This window comes from Spermophilus citellus (assembly GCF_964194105.1).
Source record: "Spermophilus citellus genome assembly, chromosome: 6".
Lineage (NCBI taxonomy): Eukaryota > Metazoa > Chordata > Mammalia > Rodentia > Sciuridae > Spermophilus > Spermophilus citellus.
Genome location: NC_138187.1, coordinates 15188380 through 15210546, shown reverse-complemented (window position 1 = coordinate 15210546; position 22167 = coordinate 15188380). Strand labels below are relative to the sequence as shown.

The following is a 22167-nucleotide window of genomic DNA, read 5'->3' as shown; positions in this document are numbered from 1 at the left end:
ATATGGAACTAAATATTGCATTTAGGTATAAAGGAAATCCAAAAATATAAACTATGTGTGCCAACAACTGTAGAGATATATCACTACCATATATATTATTATTCCTAATCATGCTAAATATGGCTATACCTCTGTATCTCATAATTTCCAAAACACCACTGGAGCTCATATCTAATATCCTCCTATATGCACTTAACATAGCTATGAAAAAACAGCAAAAAAAAAGTAATGCAATTCCCTGAATGAGACATTCTGTTCTGCATTTGATCATGAGTTCATTTCCACTGCCTGGAATAATCCTCCCTCCTCCCAAAAAATAATTAGCTAATTCATAATATTCCTATACATTTAAATGCTTGTTTTAGCATTAAGTACTTCTATATTTCAAGAAGATTATTTTAAATTATTTATATAATAAGTTCATTATTCCCCTATGGGTTATATTGCTTCCAATTCATTATTTCTATTTTTAAGTGTTATTTATTTTTATGTGGTGCTGAGGATCGAACCCAGTGCCTCACAAATGCTAGGCAAGTGCTCTACCACTGAGCCACAACCCCAGATAGTAAGAATATACCTCAACATTGTAAAATCTATCTATGATAAGCCCAAGGCTAACATGATTCTAAACAGAAAAACTGAAAGCATTCTAAGAACTGGAATAAGACAGGGAGGCTCTCTTTCACCACTTCTATTAATAAAAGAATTCAGCAAAGCAGCTAGAGTATAGATCAAAATCAGGAAATAAGGGTAGTGCTGGCATAAAAAAAGTAATTTTCCTGAGTTTAGAGATCTTTTTTCGGCACTATACCTGGTATTAGATCGAATTGAAAAACATTTCAAATTAAACTTTAAAACACTGAGATAAATACTCTTTTATATTATATTCAACTTCAAGGAACATTAAAGAAAGGTTGCTTTTGGGTTTTTAGTACTTGAGTATAATATTCACACAGGCACATGTGTGTTATATATCTTTCTTTGTGTTCTCTGTGGTTTGTGGTTTGATATATGTCATTAATTTTGGTATGCTCTAATATGTGGATACTAATACACAACAAGGGGCAGAGGGGAAGAATAACATTTCAGTAGATTAGACAAAGGCAAATGAAGGGAAGGGAGGGGGAACAGGAATAGGAAAAACAATGAAATGACTTAACTTTCTTATGTACATATATGAATACACCAAAGTCAATCTCCGTATCATGTATAACCAAAAGACTGGGATCCTAATAAGATGTATTCCATGTTTGTATAACTATGTCAAAATATACTCTACTGTCATGTATAACTAAAAAGATAAAACAAAAAAAATTCTAGGATGGTTTAGTAAACCCAGATTCCATATAAGGGTTTTTCATGTTAGATAATATAAAAAATAAAATTTTAAATTAAAAAATACCATAATTTTTATATCAAATTAATAGAATTATATGTAGAGATGCATATACCAGCAATGCCAATACATTTGGAAAGCAGAAAACCAAACCACAATTATAAGAAGATAGTTATTTTTGACAGCTATTACTTTGAACCTGTAAATTGCTTTGGGTTTATGAACATTTAAACAATATTAATTCTTTACCATGAACATGGAAGGTTTTCCCAGTTTTTTAATCCTCAATTTCTTTCATCAGCTTTTTTAATTTCATAGGTTAGGTCTTGGTTAAATGCATTCCTAGGTGCAGGAGCCCAGGCTCAGGTAAAGCCCAGGACCACTTCCCCCAATCCACCAACCCACACCAGAGCCCAGGCCCAGGTCCAGTATTTTCCTGCCAACCCACAGATTCCCACTGGAGCTCCTGGGCCCAAGTCAGGCCCAGGACCGCCCCTGCTGACCCTCCGACCTGAGCAGGAGCCTAGGCCTAGGACCCTCCTCTGCTTGGAGCCAAAGAGAACTCTATGGCTCCCCATTTACCAATGCTTGGCTCCCTAAGCCTGCCTCCATTGTGGGACACTGCTGTAGCCATTGCCATAGCCCTCTCCATATAGTAGCCTCCACATTGGGACAACATTCTGGCCCTGGTGGCAGCAGCCCACCACACCACAGTATGCCACAGTGCTGTATCTCTGAACAGGCAGCCATCTTAAGGCCCATCCTTTCAGCCCCATCTCTGAAAGTAGTTGCCTCCATCTTGGGACACGTGCAATGCCATCTTGACTTACCTCTGCTACTACTGCCACCATATTTAGTTGCAGTAGCATCAATTTTGGGACACTGGACAGGCACTGGAAACCCAACATTAAGGTTCTTACAGGTTTGATACTAGAGCTGCCACAACTAGGGATGTGGTGACTTCCCTCTAGGGACAACAGCCAGGACCCAGAAGATGATCACCACGGTCTCTGCAGGCTTGGTTACACCAGAGGTATCCCTGTTAGGTGTGCTAATAGCTACCATCTTGTTGCATAAACAGGACAGTGCCTTTCACAGGGTCACCCCTTTCTCTCTTTTCTCCTGTTAACAGCCAACTTCTTTTGGTACATCTTTCACTATTTCTACTATTCCTAATACCTCTATATTCTCACTTCCTACCTCATAAACATCACCCCCACACCTCCCCGTTTCTCTCGTTGTCCACCAGTAGAAACAGTAGAATATTTTGCAAATCTACTGTTTACATAGCATATATTAAAATCATTCCCTTTTTTAACCTTTGTTTTTATAACCTTTGTTTATTTTTATGTGGTTCTGGGGATCAATCTAGTACCTCACACAAGCTAGGCAAGTGCTCTACCACTGAGTCACAACCCTGGCCCCTGAACACATACTTTCTGTTTATTGTGACAAAACTGTAATCATCTAATCAGGAACTATTTGTTTTAAAGCTATATATTGTTTGCATTGGGTGCTGTTAATAAATATGGATTTCCCCCTTAAAGGCAAGACACCAGAAACCTGCAGAGACACTATAAGATTATAGGATAGAAGCTGTAACACCTCAGATCCACACTGCTAGAGGGGAAGTCACATGGAGAGCATGAAAAGATAAGGGAAAAAATGCCCCAGACAACCCAAGATGATATAATAATAGAATCCATTGACAGCATAGTAGATGAAATGTCAAGAGGAGTTCAGATTGTACATAATTAAAATGATCTGCAAATCAATGACATAAGAGAGCAAACATAGGTGACAATCATTTCAGCAATGAGATAAGACAGGAAATTCAGGCAACAATTGATTATTCCAACAAAGAGATAAGAGAGCAAAAATAGGTAGCAAAATATTACTTTAAGAAAGAGATAGAGATTCTGAAAAACAATCAAATAAACCAGAAATGATTGAAGGAAACAACATACCAAAAAAATTCAATAGAAAGCATCACCAATAGACTAGATCATTGGGAAGACAAAACCTCAAACAATGAAGGAAAAACATACAATCCTGAAAATAAAGTTGACCACACAGTGAAGATTGTAAGAAACCATGAACAGAACCTCAAGAATTATTGGATACCATTAAAAGACCAAATATAAGACTTATTGGTATAGAGGAAGGCACAGAGATACAAACGAAAGGAATACACAATCTCTTCAATGAAATAATATCGGAAAATTTCCCAAACATGAAGAATGAATTGAAAAATCAAATACAAGAGGCTTACAGGACACCAAATGTACAAAATTACAAGAGATCTACACCAAGGCACAGTATAATAAAAATGCCTAGTATACAGAATAAGGATAGACTAAAGCCATAAGAGAAAAGTTTCAGATTACATGTAGGGGAAAACCAATTTGGATCTCAGCAGATTTCTCAATCCAGAACCTCAAAACTAGGAGATCCTGAAACCACATATACCAAGCTCTGAAAGAAAATGGATGCCAACCAAAAATCTTATATGCAGCAAAATTAAGCTTCAGATTTGAAATAAAAACCTTCCATGATAAACAAAAGTTGAAGGAAATTATAACTAGGAAGCCTGCACTAAACAGAATTCTCAGCAAAATATTCCAGGAGGAGAAAATGAAAAACAACAATGAAAATCAGCAGAAACTACACTGAAGAAAAAAACCAATCAAAGAAGAAACCAACTCAAATAAAAAACCAAAAACAAACAAAAATGACCAGAATACAAGCCATATTTCAATAAAACTCCAAATTTTAATGGCCTAAACTAATCAATTAAAAGATACAGACTGGCAGATTGGATTTTTAAAAAAAAGACCCAACAATATGTTGCCTTCAAGAGACTCATCTTATTGAAAAAGACATTAACAGACTGAAGGTGAAAGGATTGGAAAAAACATACCACTCACATGAACTGCATAAACAGGCAGGGGTTTCCATCCTCAGATCAGATAAAGTGGACTCCAAACAAAAGTTAGGGATAAAGAAGAACATTTCATACTGCTTAAATGAATCACACATCAGCAAGACATAACAATTTTAAGTATTTATGCCTCTACCAATGGAGCATCTACGTATATCAAACAAACCCTTCTAAATTTCAAGAATCCAATAGACCCAGCACAATAAAACTGGGTGGGATTGGAGTTGTGGCTCAGTGGTAGAGTATTTGCCTGGCACATGTGAGGCACTGGATTCAATCCTCAGCACCACATACAATTAAATAAACAGTTACTTAAAAAAAACTGGGTGACTTTAACACACCTCTCTCATCACTGGATAGATCTTTCAAACAAAAACTAAACAAAGAGATTATAGAACTCAAAAATACAATCAATAATTTATATTTAACAGACATATAGAGAATATTTCATTCATCAATGAGCAAATACACTTTTTCTCAGCAGCACATAGATCCTTCTCTAAAATAGACCATATCTTATGCCACAAAGCAACTCTTAGCAAATACAAAAAAAAAAATAGAGATACTACCCTGCATTCTATCAGGTCATAATGGAATGAAATTAGAAATCAATGACGAAATAAAATATAGAAGCTATTCTAACACCTAGAGACTAAATAATACTCTACTGAGTGATGCATAGATGGCAGAAGAAAATAACAAAAATATTCTTAGAGGTAAATGAGGACTCTGATACAACATATCAAAATCTTTGGTACACTACGATAGCAGTACTAAGAGAAAAGTACATTGCATTGAGCTCATTCATGAAAAGAATAAAAAAAGTCAACAAATAAAATGACCTGACATTACATCTCAAAGTCCTAGAAAGAGAAGAACAAATCAACATCCAAAGTAGAAGACAGGAAATAATTAAAATCAGAGCTGAAATCAATGAAACTGAAACAACAACAACTACAACAACAAAAACAATTAAAAAATTTACAAAACAAAAAGCCGGTTCTTTGAAAAAATAAATAAAATTGATAAACCCTTAGCCAACCTAATTAAAAGGAGGAGAGACAAAACTCAAATTAATAAAATTTGTGATGAAAAAGGGAATATCATGACAGATACTATTCAAATACAGAAGATAACTAGAAACTAGTTTGAAAATTTATTATCTAATAAAATAGAAAATCTCAAAGACATCAACATACGATCTTCCCTCACTGAATTAGGAGGAAATACACAATTAAAGTAGATCAATTTTGAGCAAAGAAATAGAAGATGCAATCAAAAGCCTACCAATCAAGTAAAGCCCAGGACCAGAAAGATTCTCAGTTGAGTTTTACAAGACCTACAAAGAAGAATTAATACCAATACTCCTCACTATCACCCTGATACCTAAGCCAGACAAAGACACATCAAGGAAAGAAAACTTCAGACCAACATCCCTAATGAAAATAGATGAAAAAAATCTCAATGAAATTCTGGCAAATCACATACAAAAACATATTAAAAAGATAGTGTACCATGACCAAGTAGGGTTAATCCCAGGGATGCAGGGCTGGTTCAACATATAGAAATCAATAAACATAATCCATCACATGAATAGACTTAAAGATAAAAACCATATGATCATCTGAATTGATGAATAAAAAGCATTTGATAAAACACAATACCCTTTCATGTTTAAAACACTAGAAAAACTAGAGATAGTAAGAATATACCTCAACATTGTAAAATCTATCTATGATAAGCCCAAGGCTAACATGATTCTAAACAGAAAAACTGAAAGCATTCTAAGAACTGGAATAAGACAGGGAGGCTCTCTTTCACCACTTCTATTCAACACAGTCTTTGAAACTCTAGCCAGAGCAATTAGATAGATGAAAGAAATTAAAGGGATACGAACAGGAAAAGAAGAACTCAAATTATCACTATTTGCGGATGACATGATTCAAAAAACTCCACCAGAAAACTTCTAGAATTAATAAAAGAATTCAGCAAAGCAGCAGGATACAAAATCAACACCCATAAATCAAATATATTTCTATACATTAGTGAGAAACCCTCTGAAAGAGAAATTAGTAAAACTATCCCATTCACAATAGACTAAAATAAAATAAAATACTTAGGAATCAATCTAACAAAAAAGGTTAAAGACCTATACAATGAAAACTACAGAACAATCTAACAAAAAAGGTTAAAGACCTATACAATGAAAACTACAGAAGGAAACTGAAGAAGACCCTAGATGATGGAAAGATCTCCCATGTTCTTTGATAGAAAGAATTAATATAGGGCTGGGGATGTGGCTCAAGCGGTAGCGCGCTCGCCTGGCATGTGTGCGGCCCGGGTTCGATCCTCCAGCACCACATACAAACAAAGATGTTGTGTCCGCCAATAACTAAAAAATAAAAAAAGAAAGAATTAATATAAGCAAAATGGCCATATTACCAAAAGCATGTTACAGATTTAATGCAATTCCAATTAAAATCCCAACAACATTCCTCATGGAAATAGAAAAAAACAATCATGCAATCCTTAGCAAGAAGAGTGAAGCAGGAGGCATCACAATACTACACCTTAAATTACACTACAGAGCTGTAGTAACAAAAATGGCATGGTATTGGAAGGCACCAAAATAGACTTGCAGACCAATGGTACCAGAACAGAGGACACAGAGACAAACCCACATAAATATGGTTATCTCATACTAGACAAAAATGCCAAAAACATTCACTGGAGGAAAGATAGCCTCTTCAAAAAATGGTGCTGGCAAAACTGCAAATTCAAATATAGAAAAATTAAATTAAACCACTATCTCTCACCCTGAACCTTCTCATCAACTAAAAGTGGATCTGGTTAGGAATTAGACCAGAGACCCTGCATCTAGTAGAAAAAAAGTAGGCCCAGATCTTCACCATGTAGACCTATCATCTGACTTCCTTAACAAGACCCCTAAAGTGCAAGAGGTAAAATCAAAGATCAGGGGCTGGGGATGTGGCTCAAGCGGTAGCGCGCTCGCCTGGTGTGCGTGCAGCCCGGGTTCGATCCTCAGCACCACATACCAACAAAGATGTTGTGTCTGCCAAGAACTAAAAAATAAATATTAAAAAATTCTCTCTCTCTCTCTCTCTCTCTCTCTCTCCTCTCTCACTCTCTCATAAAAAAAAGATCAATAAATGGGATGGATTCAAATTAAAAAGCTTCTTCTCAGTAAAGGAAACAATCAATAATGTGAGAAGAGAGCCTACAGATTATCACTTCTGATAAAGCATTAATCTCTAGGATATATAAAGAACTCGAGAAACTTAACACCAAAAAACTAAATAACCCAGTCAATAAATTGGCTAAGGAACTGAACAGATACTTCACAGAAGAAAAAATAAAGTCATTCAACAAATATATGAAAAACTATTCAACATCTCTGGCAATTAGAAAAATACAAGTCAAAACTACTCTAAGATTTCATCTCACTCCAGTCATGTTGGTGAGGATGTGGGAAAAAAGGTAAACTTGTTGGTGGGACTCCAAACTGGTGCAATCACTCTGGAAAGCAGTATGAAGATTCCTCAGTAAACTTGGAATGAAACCACCCAGCTATTCCACTCCTTGGTTTATACCCAAAGGACTTAAAATCAGCATACTACAGGGACACAGCCACATCAATGTTTATAGCAGCTCAATTCAAAATAGCTAAACTGTGGAGACAGCTTGGATGCCCTTAAATATATGAATCGATAAAGAAAGTATTTTATATATATATATATATATATATATATATACACACACATATATACACACACACACACATACACACACAATGTGATATTATTCAGCATTTGCAGGTAAATAAATGGAGCTGGAGAACAGCATGTGAAGTGAAATAAACCAGTCCTCAAAAAACCAAAAGCTGAATGTTCTCTCTGATAAGTGAATGGCTGATTCATAATGGCAGGGGACATGGGAAAAATGGAGGAACTTTGGGCAAAAGGAAGGGAGGAGAGGGTGGGGACATGGGGACAGGAAAGATGGTGGAATAAGAAGGACATCATTATCCTAGGTACATGTATGACTGCACATATGGTGCAATGCTACATTGTATACAACCACAGAAATGAAAAGCTGTGATACATTTGTGTACAATGAATCAAAATGCATTCTGCTGTCATATATACCTAATTATAATGGAAAAAAATTAAATTTCAAGAAATTTAATCCTAGGTATTATTTTGGAATTGATTTTATGATTTCTTTCTCAGCAATCGCATTATTGGTATATAAAATGCTATTGATTTTTTGTATGTTGATTTTGTTTCTTGCAACTTCACTGAATTTATCATTTTTAAATAGTGTGTTCTCTGGCCTAACTGCTCTGGGTAATGCTTTCAATAATATATATACTATACTAGTTCCCCATTAAATATGTTGGCTATGAGTTTCTCACACATGACCTTTATTTGTTTAGGTACAATCCTTATATACCTAATCTGTTTAGGGTTTTAATATGAAGGGATGTTGATTTTTTATGCCTCTACTGAGAATGATCATATGATTTTTATGCTTCAATGTATTGATGTGTTACATTTATTAATTTATGTATATTAAACCACCATTTCATCTCTGGAATAAATCTAAGTTGATCATGGTTAACAAGCTTTTTGATATTCTGTTGGATTCAATTTGCTACAATTTTTTTCTGAGAATTTTTGTATTTGTATATACAGCAATATTATTCTAAAGTTTTCTTGTTGTTTTCTTATCTGATTTTGGTAGTAGGGTAATACTGACCTTGTAAACAGTTTGGAAGCATTTCTTCCCTTTCAATTCTTTTAAGTACTTTGAGAACAACTGGCATTAGTTTTTCTTCAAGGGTTTGCTAGAATTCAGCATTAAAGCCATCCAGTCCAGGACTTGTCTTTATTGGTAGACTCTTTCTTATTGATTCAATTTCACTAATAGTTATTAGTCTGTTGAGATTTTCTATGTCTTTATAATTAAATTTCAGCAGGTTATATGTGTCCATAAATTTATACATTTCTTCTAGTTTTTCTAATATTTTGCCATATACTTGTTGATAATAGTCTCCATGGTATTTCCACAATATCAGTTTTAATGTCTCCTTTTTCATCTCTGATTTTTGGATCTTCTTTCTTTTTTGTAGTCTAGCTAAAACTTGTTAATTTCTGTTTATCTTTTCTAAAAACTCAATTTCATAGATTTTTTCGTCTCTATTTCTGCTCTGATCAAAATACCAATTAAATTTTTCACAGGAAATAGAAAAAAAATTCTAAAATTCATATGGAAGCCCCTAATACTCTGACTAGTTGTTAGAGTCTGTAAACAAGTCAGGATGGCGCCTGGCATTTTGCCAACTAGTCAAAATGATCTTGAATAAAAATAACAAAGTTGGAAGCATCACAATACTTGGTTTCAAGATTAGTATGGAGCCATCATAATCAAAACAGTGTGGTATTGGCATAAAAACAGACACAAAGATCAAATGAAACACAACAGAGGACTCAGAAGTAACTCATGGATCTTTGGCCGACTGATTCTTGAAAAAGGCACCAAAACCAAACACTGATGAAAGAACAATTTCTTCACTAAATGGTTCTGAGAAAACTGGATATCCATATGCAGAAGACTGAAACTTGTACCCTCTATCTCTCACCCTGTATAAAATAAACTCAAAATAGATAAAAGACTTAAATCTAAAACCTAAAACTTGTATTCAAAGAAAACATAGGGAAAATACTTCAAGGTAATGGGATAGGTAGTGATTTTTTTAATATGACTCCAACAGCACAGGAAACCAAAGCAAAAAACCAAAAATGACAAATTAGATTACATCAAACTGAAAAGTTTCTGTACAGCATAGGGAATAATCAAAATAATAAAGTGGCAACTAACTGAATGGGACAAATACTATCTCACCCAGTTAGAATGGGTATTATTATTAAAAAAAATTGCTGGTGAGGATGTAGAGAAAAGGGAATTCTCATATACTATTGATGAGAATGTAAATTAGTTTAACCAAGGTGGAGAACAATATGGAGATTACTCAAAAAGCTAAAAATAGATCTACCGTAAAATCCAGTGATACCACTTCTGGATATATATTCAAAGGAAATGAAATTAGCACACCAAAGACATACCCATATGCCCATGCTTATTGTGGCACTATTAACAATAGATAAGATATGAAATCCACCTAGGTACTTGTCAACGAATGAATGGATAAGGAAAATATGGCATATATGCACAATATTTATCCAATCACAAAGAAAAACAGATGGAACTGAAGGACATTTTAAGTGAAAAAAGACACAGAAAGACAAGTATTACAAATTCTCTCAGATGTAGAAATCAAAAAAGAGTCAACTTGAATGTAGAATAGTGATTATGAAGAGGTTAGAAAGCGGGAGAAGGTAGATAAAGGAAGGCATCAGTGTATCTGTAAGCATGTGTTCAAACACCACACTGCAAACTACAAATGTGTACAATGAATACATGTTAATCAAAAATAAAGTAAAAATTCTAAAAGGCATATTGATAAGAGAATTGAAAACAGACAAAGCATGGGATGTATCTAGTAAGATCATCAAATGTATAGATTGAAAAGATAAAATAAAAATTAAAAAAAACCACTTCAAATTTACAATAAACATTTTCTCATCTATTAAATATAAATATTTAACAGATATGACACACTAGTATACAACTGTGATAATAAAAATAAGAAAGCTGAAGGATCTGCTTACCAGGACTTCCACCATCATTAAGATTCGGGTTCCTGGGGCCTTGAGAAGGATGATCAGGAAAAAGATAAGCTGTTTTCCAGCCTGCCTTGTCTGGCCACAAGATAGTCCTCTGTACTCTTGTAAAACGCAGATGATATTTTACCTAGAAGTAGCAATAGAAAATAAGCTATGTTTAAAACCAAACAAATCTGAAAAAAATTAGAAAGTTAAGGCCAAATAAAAAACCATGCAATTTGAGGGATGAGCCTCATCTGAGGTCAAAGTGGCTGTGAATTCCTGGAAAAAAACCAATAATATCTACATTTTAATTCTCAAAACACAGATAATGAACAAAACAAAACAAGATATACACATGGCCCATTGGTACATTAAAAGATTCTTTTTTTGTTGTTCTTTTTAGTGATATATGACAGCAGAGCATATTTTGACATATTTATACAAACATGAAGTACATCTTATTCCAATTAGGATCCTTGTGGTTGTATATGATATGGATATCACTATTTGCAGATGACATGATTCTATACCTAGAAGACCCAAAAGGGTCTACAAAGAAACTACTAGAACTAATAAATGAATTCAGCAAAGTGGCAGGATATAAAATCAACACGCATAAATCAAAGGCATTCCTGTATATCAGCGACAAAACTTCTGAAATGGAAATGAGGACAACCACTCCATTCACAATATCCTCAAAAATAATAAAATACTTGGGAATCAACCTAACAAAAGAGGTAAAAGACTTATACAACGAAAACTACAGAACCCTAAAGAGAGAAATTGAAGATCTTAGAAGATGGAAAAATATACCCTGTTCATGGATAGGCAGAACTAACATCATCAAAATGGCGATTTTACCAAAAGTTCTCTATAGGTTTAATGCAATGCCAATCAAAATCCCAATGGCATTTCTTGTAGAAATAGAGAAAGCAATCATGAAATTCATATGGAAAAGTAAAAGACCCAGAATAGCAAAAACAATTCTAAGCAGGAAGTGTGAATCAGGTGGTATAGCGATACCAGACTTCAAACTATACTACAGAGCAATAGTAACAAAAACAGCATGGTATTGGTACCAAAACAGGCGGGTGGACCAATGGTACAGAATAGAGGACACAGAAACCAACCCACAAAACTACAACTTTCTTATATTTGATAAAGGGGCTAAAAGCATGCAATGGAGGAAGGATAGCATCTTCATCAAATGGTGCTGGGAAAACTGGAAATCCATATGCAACAAAATGAAACTGAATCCCTTTCTCTCGCCATGCACAAAAGTTAACTCAAAATGGATCAAGGAGCTTGATATCAAACCAGAGACAAGGCATCTGATAGAAGAAAAAGTTGGCTACGACCTACATACTGTGGGGTCGGGCTCCAAATTCCTCAATATGACACCCATAGCACAAGAATTAATATCTAGAATCAACAAATGGGACTTGCTCAAACTAAAAAGTTTTTTCTCAGCAAAAGAAACAATAAGAGAGGTAAATAGGGAGCCTACATCATGGGAACAAATCTTTACTCCTCACACTTCAGATAGAGCCCTAATATCCAGAGTATATAAAGAACTCAAAAAATTAGACAATAAGATAACAAATAACCCAATCAACAAATGGGCCAAGGACCTAAACAGACACTTCTCAGAGGAGGACATACAATCAATCAACAAGTACATGAAAACATGCTCACCATCGCTAGCAGTCAGAGAAATGCAAATCAAAACCACCCTAAGATATCATCTCACTCCAGTAAGATTGGCAGCCATTATGAAGTCGAACAACAACAAGTGCTGGCGAGGATGTGGGGAAAAGGGTACACTTGTACATTGTTGGTGGGACTGCAAATTGGTGCAGCCAATTTGGAAAGCAGTATGGAGATTTCTTGGAAAGCTGGGAATGGAACCACCATTTGACCCAGCTATTCCCCTTCTGGGTCTATTCCCTAAAGACCTAAAAACAGCATGCTACAGGGACACTGCCACATCGATGTTCATAGCAGCACAATTCACAATAGCAAGACTGTGGAAGCAACCTAGATGCCCTTCAATAGACGAATGGTTAAAAAAATGTGGCATTTATCCACAATGGAGTATTACTCTGCATTAAAAAATGACAAAATTATAGAATTTGGAGGGAAATGGATGGCATTAGAGCAGATTATGCTAAGTGAAGCTAGCCAATCCCTAAAAAACAAATGCCAAATGTCTTCTTTGATATAAGGAGAGTAACTAAGAACAGAGTAGGGAAGAAGAGCATGAGAAGATGACTAACATTAAACAGGGATGAGAGGTGGGAGGGACAGGGAGAGAGAAGGGAAATTGCTTGGAAATGGAAGGAGACCCTTAGGGTTATACAAAATTACATACAAGAGGAAGTGAGGGGAAAGGGAAAAAGAATACAAGGGGGAGAAATGAATTACATTAGAGGGGGTAGAGAGAGAAGAGGGGAGGGGAGGGGAGGGGGGGATAGTAGAGGATAGGAAAGGCAGCAGAATACAATAGACATGAGTATGTCAATATGTAAATCATTGGAAGTGTAACTGATGTGATACTGCAATCTGTATACGGGGTAAAAATGGGAGTTCATAACCCACTTGAATCAAAGTGTGAAATATATCAAGAACTATGTAATATTTTGAACAACCAATAAAAAAAAATACTAGAAAACTTCCCAGGCTTAAAGAATGAAAAAGAAATTCAAATACTAGAAGCCTACAAGACACCGAATATACAAAATCATAAGAGATCCACACCAAGACACATAAAATGAAGATGCCCAACATATAGAATAAGGAGAGAATCTTAAAAGCCACAAGAGAGAGGAAGCAGATTACATTTAGGGGTAAACCAATCAGGATAATGGCTGATCTTTCAACACAGACTCTGAAAGCTAGAAGATCCTGGAACAACATATTTCAAAAGCTGAAAGAAAAAGTGTTCCAACCAAGAATCATGTATCCAGTGAAATTAAGCTTCAGGATTGAAGATGAAATAAAAATCTTCCATGATAAATAAAAGTTAAAAGAATTTGCAGCTAGAAAACCAGCTAGAAAAAGTGCTGGTGAGGATGCGGGGAAAAAGGTACACTCATACATTGCTGGTGGGACTGCAAATTGGTGCAGCCAATTTGGAAAGCAGTATGGAGATTCCTTGGAAAGCTGGGAATGGAACCACCATTTGACCCAGCTATTCCCCTTCTCTGACTATATCCAAAAGACCTAAGAAGAGCATACCACAGGGACACAGCCACATCAATGTTTATAGCTGCACAATTCACAATAGCTAGAATGTGGAACCAACCTAGATGCCCTTCAATAGATGAACGGATTAAAAAAATGTGGCATTTATACACGATGGAATATTACTCAGCACTAAAAAATAATAAAATCATGGCATTTGCAGGCAAATGGATGGCATTAGAGCAGATTATGCTAAGTGAAGTTAGCCAATCCCTAAAAAACAAATGACCAATGTCTTCTCTGATATAAGGGGGGTGACTCAAAATGGGATAGGGAGGAAAAGCATGAGAAGACGACTACCACTAAATAGGGAAGAGAGGTGGGAGGGGAAAAGAGGGAGAAGGGGAGTTGCACAGAAGATGGAAGGAGAACCTCATTGTTATACAGAATACATATATGATGTTGTAGTGAGAAAAAGAAAAAAAAAGTGTGTCACATTAGATTGGATAGAAAGAAAGGATAGGAGAGGAGGGGAGGAGTAGGGAGGATAGGAAGGGCAGCAGAATAGACAATATGATTGATGTATGTACATTCCATGTATGTATTATATATCAAAATGCATTCTATGATCATGTATGACTAAAAATAAAAATTTAAAATATTTTTTAGTTGGTGATGGACCTTTATTTATTTGTATGTGGTGCTGAGAATTGAACCCAGTGTCTCACACATGCTAGGCAAATGCACTACCACTGAGCCACAACCCCAGCCCCTGCTTTTTCTATTTCTATGAGGAATGTCATTGGGATTTTGATTGGAATCACATTGAATCTGTATAATGCTTTTGGTAGTATGGTCATTTTGACAATATTCTGCCTATCCAAGAACAAAGGAGATCTTTCCATTGTCTAAGGTTTTCTTTAATTTCTTTCTTTAGCATTGTGTAGTTTTCATTGTAGAGGTTTTTCACCTCTTTCATTACATTGATTCCCAAGTTTCCTTTTTTTTTTTGAGGCTACTATAAATAGGGTAGTTTTCCTTGTTTGCCTTTCAGAGGATTTGTCACTGATATACAGATAAGCCTTTGATTTATGGGTGTTGATTTTTTATCCTGCTACTTTGCTAAATTCATTTACTAGTATTAGAAGTTTCCTGGTGGAATTTTTTGAGTTTTCTAGGTATAGAATCATATTGTCAGCAACATTGCTAATTTGAGTTCTTCTTTTCCTATGCATATTCCTTTAATTTCTTTTGTCTAATTGCTCTGGCCAGTGTTTCAAGAACTATGTTAAATAGAAGTGGTGAAAGAGGGCATCCCTGTCTTGTTCCAGTTTTTAGAGGGAATGTTTTCATTTTTTCTCCATTTATAATGATGTTGGCCTGGGGCTTAGTACAGACAGCGTTTACAATGTTGAGGTATGTTCCTGTTATCTTTAGTTTTTCCAGTGTTTTGAATATGAAGGGGTGCTGTATTTTGTCGAATGCTTTTTCTGCATCTATTGAAATTATCATATGGTTCTCTTTAAGTCTATTGATGTGATGAATTATATTTATTGATTTCTGTATGTTGGACCAACCTTGTATCCCTAGGATGAAACCAACTTGATCATGGTACACTATCCTTTTGATATGTTTTTGTATTAGGTTTGCCAGAATTTTACTAAGAATTTTTGTGTCTATATTCATTAGAGATATTAGTCTGAAGTTTTCTTTCTTTGATGTGTCTTTGCCTAGTTTGGAATAGGGTGATAGTGGCCTCATAGAATGAGTTTGTAAGTGCTCCCTCTTTTTCTATTTCATGAAATAATTTGAAGAGTATTGGTATTAGTTCTTCTTTAAAGGTCTTATAGAACTGGGCTGTGTATCCATCTGGTCCTTGGTTTTCTGGTTGGTAGGCTTCTGATGGCATCTTCTATTTCATCATTTGAAATTGATCTGTTTAAATAGTGAATATCATTCTGATTAAATTTGGGCAAATCATATTACTCTAGAAATTTGTCAATGACTTAAATATTTTCTATTTTATTGGAGTAAAAGTCAATTGAAAACATCACCAACAGATTAGACCACTTGGAAGACAGGACTTCAGACACTGAAGACAAAATATGTAATCTTGAAAAGAATGTAGACCACACACTGAAAATGGTAAGAAACCATGAGCAGAACATTAAAGAAATATGGGATAGCATAAAAAGACCAAATTTAAGAGTTATTGGGATAGAGAAAGGCACAGAGTTCCAAACCAAAGGAATGAGCAATTTATTCAATGAAATAATATCAGAAAATTGTCCAAACATGCAGAATGAATTGGAAAACCAAATTCAAGAGGCTTACGGGACACCAAATATACAAAATCACAATATATACACATAGAGGCACATTATAATGAAAAATACCTAACATACAGAATAAGGAGAGAATATTAAAATCCATGAGAGAAAGAAATCAGATTACATATAGGGGGAAACCAACTAGATTATGTGTATATTTTTCAACCCAGACCCTAAAAGCTAGAAGATCCTGGAACAACATATATCAAGCTCTGAAAGAAAATGGATGCCAACCAAGAACCTTATATTCAGCAAAATTAAGCTTTAGATTTGATGATGAGATAAAAACCTTCCATGATAAACAAAAGTTAAAAGAATTTACAAGTCGAAAGGATGCTCTATAGAACATCCTCAGCAAAGTATTCCATGAAGAGGAATTTGAAAAACAACAATAAAAATATGCAGTAAAGGAAAAACTAATCAAAGGAAAAGTCAAGTTAAGTTAAATAACAAAAATAAACAAAAATTTCTGGGAATACAAATCATGTGTCAATAATAACCTTGAAGGTTAATAGCCTAAACTCACCAATCAAAAGACATATAGACTTGCAGATTGGATTTAAAAAAAAAGACCCAACAATATGCTCCAAGAGACTCATCTCATAGGAAAATACAACCACAGACTGAAGGTGTAAGGTTGGGAAAAACCATACCACTCACATGGAATGTGGAAACAAGCAGGGATTTTCCATCCTCATATCAAATAAAGTAGACTTCAAGCCAAAGTTAATCAAAAGGGATAAAGAAGGACATTTCACAGTGCTTAAGGGAACCATTCATCCACAAGACATAACAATAATAAATTTATATGTCCCAATCAATGGATCATCTGTGTTCATCAAACAAACTCTTCTCAAGTTCAAATAGACCACAACACATAATTCTGGGTGACTTTAACACACCTCTTTCACCACTGGGTATATCGTTCAAACAAAAGCTGAACAAAGAAACTATAGAACTCAATAATACAATCAATAACTTAGACTTAAGTGACATATGTAGAATATTTCATCCTTCAATGAACAAATACACTTTCTTCTCAGCAGCACATGGATCCTTCTCTAAAATAGACCATATATTGTGCCACAAAGCAACTATTAGCAAATATAAAATAGTAGAGATACTACCTTGCATTCTATCAGATCATAATGGAATAAAATTAGAAATTAATGATAAAATAAAAAATAAAAGCTATTCCAACATTCGGAGAATAATTAATATGCTACTGAATGAATAATGGGTTGTAAAAGATGTCAAGGAGGAGATTAAAAATTCTTAGAGGTGAATGAGAACACAAATACAACATGTTGAAATCTATGGACACTATGAAGGCAGTACTAAGAGGAAAATTCATTGCATGGAGTTCATTCCTTAAAAGAAGAAACAGTCAACAAATAAATGACTTAACATTACAACTCAAAGCCCTAGAAAAAGAACAAATCAACACCAAAAGCAGTAGAAGACAGGAAATAATTAAAATCAGAGCTGAAATCAATGAAATTGAAACAAAACAAAAAATTGACAAAAAAGTTGGTTCTTTGAAAAAATAAATATAATTGACAAACTCTTAGCCATGCTAATGAAGAGAAGTAGAGACAGAACTCCAATTACAAACATACATGATGAAGTGTACTGTTTTACAGACTGTTCAAGATTCATTTATTTTTCAGTTGCCTTTGCTAAAGTGTGATAAAACAAGGATAAATTCAATAATGAATATCTGAAATCCAAACCAATTTATCTTTAGTGGATATCTTTTTTTTAGGTGTAGATGGACACACAATGCCTTTATTTTTATGTGGTGCTGAGGATAGAACCCGGGTCCTGCCCATGCTAGGCGAGCGCTCTACCGCTGAGCCACAATCCTAACCCTTTAGTGAATATCTTAAAACACAATTCAATTATGCCTTATTAATCCCCCAAAGCAAAAATATGTATATATACTATTCAGCATATGAAGGTTACACATCGAAAATGCATGTATATCTTCCTTAATTGGCCCCTCATTAAATTTACATTTGGTCATCCTTACTTTTAACATGTAGAGAATTCTTCATAAAGGTAGGTCATTATAATTAAGAAAAATTACTTCAGCACAAAACATATTCTCTGCTTATTGAAATCTTAACCTCAATCAATTCTCAATCATTGTAAATTTGGATAAACCCACAGTTTCTTGGACAGCTAAGAGACAGACAAATTTTACTAAAAGTCTTGGCCAACTCATTGCATATTTGCCTCCTGAAATGAAAAATAAATTAGAATTGAAGCAGTGTATTGCCATAACTTACTTTAAAGGTAAGCAGGTTCTACTATTTTTATAGAACTTAAACAGGAGACACTACTGGAAATCTCCAACAGAAGTGATTTTAAGGAGAAACTAGTTTTAAACTTTGAGATAACATAGGACAAACCCTATAAAATTCATTTCTTTCTCCAAAAGCAATGGAAAATCCTTTTGAAACTTCACATCTTCAGTTATCAATATTACTGCATTATGGAACTAGTACAATCCTGCATAGCCTTGATCAAAATGAAAAGGCACAATAAAAAATTTAAAGCTATTAGATGAACAAGTGAAGTCACTGAAGATAAGTTAAGGCCTTGAAGTGAAGTAATCAGTCTAATTTAAAGCTGAAGTATAAACCATAAATTATCTACCTGAAATGAAAGCAATATGCCTTTTCAGCTTCTGTTCTGTGGACAAGAAAACAAACAACTCTTGCTTATGGTTTGTGTATTAGAATCCTTCTGGACATGGAGGAGTAAAAGTCAATTCCTTTTTTCCTATTGTTCACAGAAGATTTCAAGACTTTAGTCATTTGAGTGGAATGCCAAATTATGGACACTGTAGACACTAGTTTTTGGAAGGCTTCTACTACTAACGAGAGTGAGGCTGAATCATGGATGTTCACCCTGCTTTACATCCAAGTTGTTGAAGTACACAGCACCTAAGTCCATGGCTTACGCTTTCAACTGTTCTGCCCTGTGCAAATCTGCAAGGACATGGGTATCAGCAACATTTTCATTTTCAACATTTTACTACACAAAGCTTCTTGACACATGACTTTCAGCCATTCCAGTTCATATTTGTCTGTAGCTCCCAACAAGTTGTCTGCCATTTAATCAAGATTTGGTGCTTTTCCCTGTGTAAATGAATCTCATTTCTTTAAAAACCTCAGGGTCTAAATCATGATTTCCACTTGATTTTTTTTTTGCTTTCTTCCATTTCATTTTCAAACATTGCATTAAAAATTGGGGATCAAGCTGCAAGCACAGGTTTATGAACTTGAAATTCTTGTCCTCTTACAAAAAAAATTGCAATCTGTAAATATTGTTTTCTCCCAGAGATTACCTAAATCTTCTGCTAGTCAACATTCAGGCACCTTCAAAATATTTGTATTCGTATGCCCTGATATGTTTACTCAATCTTGGATCACACTCACTTGTCTATAGCACCTTTTGTAGGGGAGGAGGCAGTTTCTTTAGGTGGGGCAGTGCAATGCTTCCTCCTCTTCTGCAAACAGTGCTGGAATTGTTCACAAAATAATGTAAGCTTGTCATCTGGTAAAAGACCATTAGCTCCATCAAGCAAAAAACCCTTTCTAAAGATTTTTTTTAAATCCCCAGTCCTTCCCTTGCACAAACCAATATGCTCTTTGGCTTTCCATTGCTTTTGTTTCTTCCCTTTTAGTGTTCAGAATAGAAATTTGAATTTTGCTTGATTTTCACTTTTGGGGCTGCTGTAACTTGGGAAAGATGAAAATGTTGAACTTTTTAACATTTCAACCATTTCCTCTCAACAAAAACTGAAGTTATTAATAGTTCAATGTAGGAAAACTTTACTATTTTAACCTGTGTAATACCAGTTTTCTGCTATATATAGACATATATCTCCAGGCAGAGGTGGGCTGGGTTCCCAAGACAGTGCCACTGTTTTTTAGGATTTATGCAGTAACCCACACAACTGAGTACTTTACCCAGATGCACGTGGGGCAGCAGTGAGCAGGCCCCACGGTGGCCAAGGCGGCCAGGGAGCAATGTTGTGAATGCAGGCAGGAGCTCTATGGTGGCGAATCCCCATGGTGCCACCTCTGCAGAGCCTCATCCCTTCCTTTCCTATCTACTGTTCCTAAACTTCTCCAGGATAAACAAACCCCACGCTCCCATCCGCTCCAGCTTCCGAGATATGACTCTAGCCCTGGCCCAGCCTGCCCCCGATGGCCTAAAGTGAATTTTTTAAAAATCAAATTTTTATTAAGATAATTATATATTGTTAGATGAAATTATAAACAGATTCTGGGCACGCCTTGACCATTTCCTCAAAAAATGCAACATATTATGAAACTATAGCATATCACAACCAAGATAATGATATTGATACAATTCACCAATCTTATTCACAGTTCCACAGTTTTACTCATACTTGTGTTAAATTGTATGTATTGAGTACAATATTATCACGTGTAACTCTGTTTGTACATCACCACAGTCAAGATACCAAACAGTTCTATCATCTCTTATTTCTGATACCTATTCTCCTGACAATCAAGAGTATATTCTTCATTTCTAAAATTTTTGTCATTTCAAGAATGATATAGAAATTGAATTGTAAGTATTCATCCTTTGGCATTGCCTTTTTTTTTTCATTCAACATAATTCCCTGGAGATACACCTAAATAGTTTTATATATTAATTGATTATTTTTTATTAATTTTCCATGGTACCACAGCTGAGGAACACATTTCCTCTTTTTAAATATTATAAAAAAGAAACAGATGTGCATCAAGTGAGTAGGCACACAAGTGGTTCGGGCAAGGGGTCTGTTTTATTAAAGGAGGTACAATAATGAGAACCCGACCCATCTATGGATCTACTACTATTCTTACCTTTTTCCATATCACTCAGAAGTAGCAGGCCTGAGAGAAGAAAATAAAATGGCCTATTAAATTTCATCACAGGAATCATCGTAGGGACAACCCACTGTTAATCTTAGGTCTTATTTTACTGTATTCAGCAAATGTAGTTAACAGTAACTCATACATAACATTGTGTCCTTAACAGCTAGAATATAAAGATATGGGAATAAAGGTTTAGAAGTAGAATTTCCTCTTCTTAAAACCACTCCCTACCTATGTGTAGAAATTGCATTTCCCATCCCTATAATTTTAAGCTCTGTTAAATTCAAGGTTAATAGTAATAGAGTAAGGTTAATAGTCCCAAATAGGGAAAGTAGCAGTGTTTCCATTGATTACTGCATGGTTATACTGGTCTATTCGTGGCATTGTACCAACAAATAAAAGGCTTATCATATAAAAGGGAGAAATTAACCATGATTAACATAAAGATTTAGAATTGGTATTATATGATTAATATGGAGAGAACTCTGTATGTCTGAAATAGAAGTTTCACTGGAGCACCGCCAGGTATTTGTTTTACCACAGTTAATAGTGAACATGCATTTTCAAAAATCATGGCCTGAAAACTAAGAACTCAAGAGGGATATAGTTTAACTGACTAGGCAAACAAGCTAAACCCTCTATAGCATTGGTCAAGAATGACTAAAATCTAGACTATGAAGGTTATTTCCTTATATTAAAATGTGTCTCTCGAAATACCCATAGTAAT

At 34.9% G+C, this 22167-nt stretch overlaps 1 protein-coding gene and 1 pseudogene across 2 annotated transcripts in view; both read right to left on the bottom strand.

Annotated features, from left to right (window-relative positions):
- Positions 1 to 22167, bottom strand: part of LOC308652314 (phospholipid-transporting ATPase ABCA3-like) — a gene marked incomplete at both ends in the record, with an annotated part of 148403 nt that overhangs the window by 121461 nt on the left and 4775 nt on the right. The window contains 2 exons of the mRNA XM_081300061.1: positions 2167 to 2229; positions 11030 to 11171. Of these exons, the coding sequence (XP_081156187.1) occupies positions 2167 to 2229; positions 11030 to 11171 (205 nt within the window). The remainder of the gene's footprint in view (positions 1 to 2166; positions 2230 to 11029; positions 11172 to 22167) is intronic.
- LOC308652241 (speckle-type POZ protein-like) lies at positions 19504 to 21507 on the bottom strand (annotated as a pseudogene). Its single transcript has 2 exons — positions 21429 to 21507; positions 19504 to 20226 (listed from the first exon to the last, which is right to left on the bottom strand). The product of its transcript is annotated as a speckle-type POZ protein-like (transcript).